Here is a 6,269-nt window from a genome sequence, read left to right as displayed (position 1 = left end):
GACCTGCTCCTTATCAGGACTTGGAATTGTGTTGGACACATGGAAGAGTTTTCTCTGTTAGTATGCCCAGTTGGTGGCTTTGTCACATGTGGGCTGAACTGTTTCCCTGCTGCTCTGCAGCATTCCAAAGGCACTGAGTGCAGGGGAAGGTGGCAGCGAGATCTGCGCCCGCCTGGCTGATCTGGAGAGATGTGTTCCTGTCACTCATGTTCTGTGTCTGTGTCACTATTTCAGGCCAAGTCGTGCATTTGTCATATGTGTGGTGCCCACCTGAACAGACTCCACTCTTGCCTCTACTGTGTCTTCTTTGGCTGTTTTACAAAGAAACATATTCACGAGCACGCGAAGACAAAGCGACACAATTTAGGTAAGTTCTTCTCCCGATACACCCACAGGTGCTCTAACTCCCTGTGTTATCCCTGTCCATTCCAGGCCAGGAAGGTGATATTTTCTTGCAACTCCCTCATTAGGCAGGGAGAGAATTTTATTTGTGTTTTTGGTTAATTTAGAGGCTTTATTTTCAACTTGGTGCTTAAGCTTCCATTGCATCACTGGGAAGTTCTTGTTCACAACTTAAAATTTGAATTATTACTGGTTAGTGTCTTGGTATTTATGAATTAATGTCATATACAGGGAAAATTAGTAAAAATGTGAGTAGGCAGATTTTTTTTTCCCCCCCCTAAGTGTTAAAAATGGTGGGTTTAGTGCCTGGAACTAGAACATTTATTTCAGTAAACGTATTTTTCAGGAGGTCATGTTCACTTTTTCTTGCTGAGCTAAAAAACATCATTGCTATCACAGGAGTAATGAAGTAGCAATCAGAATTATTTAAACTTGAAGTTTTGGCGGTTTGGAATGGTTTTTTTTTCTGAGTTGGCTTCTTGTTTCCAGTGGGTCAATAACCTAAGTAATAAGAAAACAGCTTACTTGATATGGAATACCTTTCCCTCAACCACCTCAAAAGCATTGGTATAATGCCAACAAGTTCTTCTGTTCTGGCAGCTTTGGTGCTACATAATGTTCAAAACCATAATGTTCAAATTCAGGTTTGTTTTAAATCACTTACTGCTTATAGTTTAGAACATTTTGAAGTTGTAAATCCTGATGATAATACTGATTAAAATTCTGGTGGTGTCAAAAGGGATGGATATAATTTTGCTTGATGTACAACATAATTTTTCATCAAATTAAAATATATTCTTGGTGGAATGATAGAAGAAACAGGAGAAAAAAAAGGCTTTATTTCATGGCATAAATTTTCTCTTGACCAGCGTGACCACAATTCTCAATTTAATTTATCCTAAGTGCTTATGGAACAAACTGTCTTTATTTTCCATGAAGACAGAGATGCTCCAGAAGGCCAACAGTGCTGTGTACTCCTGTGCTTAAGAAACTGGCGTGGAAGTTTACTATTTATGGAAAAGATGATTTAAACCAGCAGATCGTTAGAGTTTCTTCCTCCATATGTGTCAAGAAAGAGGAGAAAATTAAGCTCTGTAGTGATGTAGTTTAAGTTTGTAAATGTCTTGAAAAATAGAATGTTGGAAAATAGTACTGAATATCCATATTGGTTGTGAAGTCAGTGGCTTTGAGTGAAGGGATTATCATTCTTGATGCAAGGTGAGCAGCAATGTTCAGTGTAAACCAAAGCACAGATACCTGTGCTGGAAATGATACATTCAGGAGAAAAGAACAAGATATCCAAGTATGAGAGACCATCTGAATTTGGTAAGTGCTGCTAAGGTCCATCTGGAATCTGCTGTCTAGTAAGAGGGATGTTGGAGGTACTGGGGAGTGTCTAACAAAGGGCCACAGATGGTGAAGGGACTGGAACACCCGTCGAGGAAAGGCTGAGAGCACTGGGACTGCTGAGCTCAGGGAACCTCACCAGTGTGTGCAAACACCTGAAAGAATGGTGAAAAAGGTGGGGTTGGGCTCTTCAGCAGTGTGCAGGGACTGTGCAAGGGACAGTGAAACGCAGGAGAGTCTGTCTGATGAGCATGGGACACATTTTTACTGTGAGGGTGGTGAGGGCTGCAGCAAGTTGCCCTGACAGGTTGCAGAGTGTCTATCCTTGAATACATTCAAAAGGTACCTGGATATGGGCCTGGGCAGCCTGGATGGCACTGCTTGAGCAGGGCCTGGGCAAAGTGACCTCAGGGGCCCAACCTCAGCCCTACCTTGAAACCTGAAATAACCAACCCAGGGTTTTAAAGTCAACTCATGGGATGAAACCATTTTGGAATCTTTACCAATGCAGAAGTACAGATTATTCTAGGTAAATTAAGGATTTCTGTTAAAGGGTGTATATGGATAAAAAACCTCCTCTTCTCTTCCATTATAAGTTTATGGCTATATTTAAGGTTTAAAACATCCTGTGCTAAATATGAGGCCATCAACAGTATTTACCAGTTTATCTGTGGGCACTTTGTAAACACTGCAATATTTTTACCACTATACTTCCCATATTTATGGAGAACCTTTTAAAAACCTTTATAATGGCACATGCTGTGAGCTGCCTGTGATGTACTTGAGAAACTTAAATTCAAGTTATTTTTTGTGCCAGGTTGAATTTGCTGTTATCTGCTGTAGTGAGTTATCTTCTGTTTACTTTTCTCCTTAAAGGAAAACCAAAACTGGATGGAGGAGGGAGGTTGTGTGAAGATGTTTTGCTTAAGGACTGTTGTAGTTATTGTCATGGTATTAGACAATTAAGACTATGTTAGCTAGAGTACTTGCCAAAAGGAACAGCCTTTAGATAAAAAGGGCAAGAGTTGATTCTACGAGGGAAAGTACAGAAGACAATATTGTATCATCCCAAAAGGGATTCATTGCAGCTAAATATACAGTTCTTGGTGCACAAATACACATCATGTGAAGAGTGTACAACTGACTGCTTGATTTCTAGTTTTGGAGATTCCTTTCTCTCTTTATTTTAGTGTATGTTTTGGTGTTTAATTTTCAGCTGCATGTGAAATGAGCTGTAAAAATATTTTTGTAGTTTTCCTAGTGCTTTTTGTTGCTTTTAGTGCTGCAATTTGAGTTGGGGAAATAACATCTGATAGGCAAAAACAAGTTAAGTGCTTTGAAATTTCCAAACGGCGAGGAATTATTTTAAAACACTTGGTGACTTTTTGCTGAGCCAACATCAGTCTCCATGGAGACAAGCAGGAACTGCACACTTAATCACAGTTGTAAGGAATATCATAGATTTCAGCTGTAACAGCTGTCTGAGCACTGGAAGTGATGTGTTTGCAGCTCCCTGCTCTATGTTCCAAGAGGCTTCAGCATCATAATCCAGAGTGGTTTTAAATACATCCCTTGTTATCTGCCTCCCTGAGCAATCTAAATCAGACACTCACACTCTGACCTTACAGCAATACCTGTGCTCTGCATCTGCTTCCCTGTTCAGTGTGTGTTAATAACACTGTGCTTAATTTAATGTATTCCTTGAGTTGTGGATGTGGGTGACAGGGAGGTGAAGTGAGATCCCACTACAGAAGCTGCTTTTTTAATCTCTGCATTGCACAGTCTCAGCTATTCAATCCCCAGGATAGGCTGATACTGCCACTGGGCTCTGTGTTTCTTTTGTGAGGAGCTGAGGAATGGTGAGAGAAAAGTCCTTATTGAGCTCTTCTAGGATTCTTGATCTTTTTGATATTGTAAGATGTTTCCTTATCCTCACCTGAACTATTTCTGGCTTTTCTTACTGAAACATGTGTGATCCTCAACATCCTCATCATACTTGAGTTTTTCAGTTCTAATATGTGGTGACAACCCTTTGTATTAAGCTAGTTTGCTATACTAATGAGTTGTATTGTTAGTACTTCCATGACTTCTGTTTTGTACTTTTTAATATGCTGTTCAACACTGAGCTGATAGTATTATTTGGGAGTTAAACTCGGTCACTCCAAAAACTCATTCCCAAGTGGTAATTGCTACTTGTCTGCTGCCTTAGGGGTGCTGATTGAGTTTCACTCTTGGTGGTATTGCCTAATTGCTAAGTAACTTGAAATCCTCTGGAGGGGTTTTTTGGTTGTAAGTGAACGTTGTGTCATCAGCAGTACTCTGTCACCTTCCTATGTAATCCTTCCAAAGCAGGTTCAGCACCTGGGAATCTGCTGGTGGTTTTCTGTCCTTGTAAAAATTGATGGTCTCTTCCTTCCTTATCTCTTCTACAGCTGCTCAATGAAGGAAAATACACAGTAACTTAGTCCCAGATAGCAGGAGCAGGAAGATGACTGTGAACAGTAGCTCTAAAAGAGAAGAGAGGTTGGTGCTATAAAGTTCATCTCAAAACCATAGCAGTAATTCTTTTATCAGTTTCCTGGTTGGGACTGGAAAATGCTAGGCAGACACCAAATGAAGTTTTAGTATTCTCTGAGTGAATATTTTCTGTTACATGATGATCACAACTTTCTGGGGGCTGGGGGGAGGATATCATGTGACAAAACAGAATCAATGATTTTTGAGAGTGGAATATTTATTTCTGTAACTTTGCTTGGGAGTTTGCCTCTTTTTAATAGATACACACACACACGCACTTAGCTGCAAGAAAAATCCCTGGTATGAGGCTCAGGAAAGCCTGTTGCAGATAACTATTCTGAGTTAGATTAGTTCAATTATGGCATCAGAGCTCTATGTGGAGCTATTTAACCTCCTTGGTGAGGAACCAACTCCTGCATTTCCATACTGTACTTCTCCCTGCTAGACATGCACTTTTTATATATGAATAGTTCTCCGAAACAGCACCTGGTGCAGGTTTTGGTTGGAGTCTTGGTCTACTCTAAGGCTCTGCCTGGAGTTAAAGAATAGAGCGTTGAAATAAAAGGAATGAGGTGCAGTGGTTTAAAAACTAAACAAGAAATAGTTGGAAGGCTGAAATTCTGTTCCATTTCTAAGTTCACTTTGGAATTAGCCCTGTTAAAGTACATTCATTATTTATTAGATCACAGACTGTTGAGGAACTGTTTGCTCTTAAGTATGTGCTGATGTAAGATTCAGTCCAATAAACGCATTTGTGGTGAGAGAAGCTGGGTGGGTGAGCTTCATAATAATGCTTATAGATTAAGTCAAGGATTTTCTGGTAAAATTTGAAAAGCTTCTACTTCCTCTAGAAAACAAATAACTAATTTTTTTCATCTGATTCAGAGGAAACATGACAGAAAGCTGTTTTCTATACTTGAAGTTATCAAAGGGAAAAATGTGGTTACTGCTGTTAGTTCATACCTGTCTGAAATTGAATATTAGAAACAGAACACTTCTGTGAAGGAATGACAGTAAAAGTTGTTTAATTTTCATTTGAGTTGGAAGGAATTGACTGTGGTGTTGATTCTGCCTGATGGCAGTGGCATTGAGTTCTTTTGTAAACAGCGAAGACTTTCATTACTCTCCATGGAAGGGACAATTAAAGCTGTTCCTTCCCAGCACAGTGTATTGCAGTGCTGGACATCTAGGCTCAGAAAGGGGCAGAAAAGGTCACCTGGGCATTTTACCAGGCTCTTGATTTGACTTCTGATGCTTTACTTGGTGGTGGTATGGAGAAAAGTCTGTTGAGGAGTCAAAGGCAAATGGAAACCGGCGCACAAACAGTGATCTGTAATTCTGTCAGAGATGGATTGTGTCAGACTGTTATTTTTTTTGATACTATAACTGATTTTCTTAGGAAAAGGAAATACACTAGACCTAATTTGTCTGGATCACATGAAGAATTTGACATTTTGTCCCACTGAAAATTATTGCTTGAGGTAGAAGTGACAGGGATTGATATAAGAATCATGGTGCATATGAGGCAGGACAGAAGGAGATTGATGAGGAGTGAACTGAAAACAGTGTGTGTAGGACATGTAGACTTTACTGGCAGAACCAGTCCTGGTTTACTGCTACTTTTTACTGACTGAGGAGAAGGAATTACGGCTGTGTATGAAATTCCTGATGGTCACAAAGCTCAGAGGTGTTGTGTGTTTCAGGGAGGGCTGTGTGGCCCTGTGATAGGAATTAAATAACCTCATTGGCTCCAGCAATAAAAGTGAGGTGAGATTTGATAGCAGAAGGTATAAACTCTTTCTGCTTCAACAACATAATATCCTCATGATGTCAACCAAAGAATTCATTGATTGGAAGTGGAGGAAAAGGAGGAATATATATTGGATGTACAGGTCAGTCACGGGGTATGGTTTGAACCTCAAATATTCCTCATAGCCATTAACAGAGTCTGCTGTTCTGAGATGGATTGTGCAAAGTATTTCAGGGAAATTCTCATTTGGTTC

The 6,269-nt window shown here is 39.9% G+C and overlaps 1 protein-coding gene across 1 annotated transcript in view; it reads left to right on the top strand.

Moving 5' to 3' along the window:
• Positions 1-237: 237 nt before the first annotated feature.
• LOC103811505 (ubiquitin carboxyl-terminal hydrolase 22-A) overlaps positions 238-6,269 on the top strand; it is a 64,638-nt gene continuing 58,606 nt past the window's right edge. Inside the window, exon 1 of the mRNA XM_009084482.1 lies at positions 238-367. Coding sequence (XP_009082730.1) covers positions 256-367 — 112 coding nt within the window. The 5' untranslated portion in view covers positions 238-255. The remainder of the gene's footprint in view (positions 368-6,269) is intronic.

This window comes from Acanthisitta chloris, unplaced genomic scaffold (genome assembly GCF_000695815.1).
Source record: "Acanthisitta chloris isolate BGI_N310 unplaced genomic scaffold, ASM69581v1 scaffold19291, whole genome shotgun sequence".
Taxonomy (NCBI): domain Eukaryota; kingdom Metazoa; phylum Chordata; class Aves; order Passeriformes; family Acanthisittidae; genus Acanthisitta; species Acanthisitta chloris.
The sequence above is the reverse complement of the archived record's forward strand: the minus strand, read 5'-3'. Positions and strand labels throughout refer to the sequence as shown.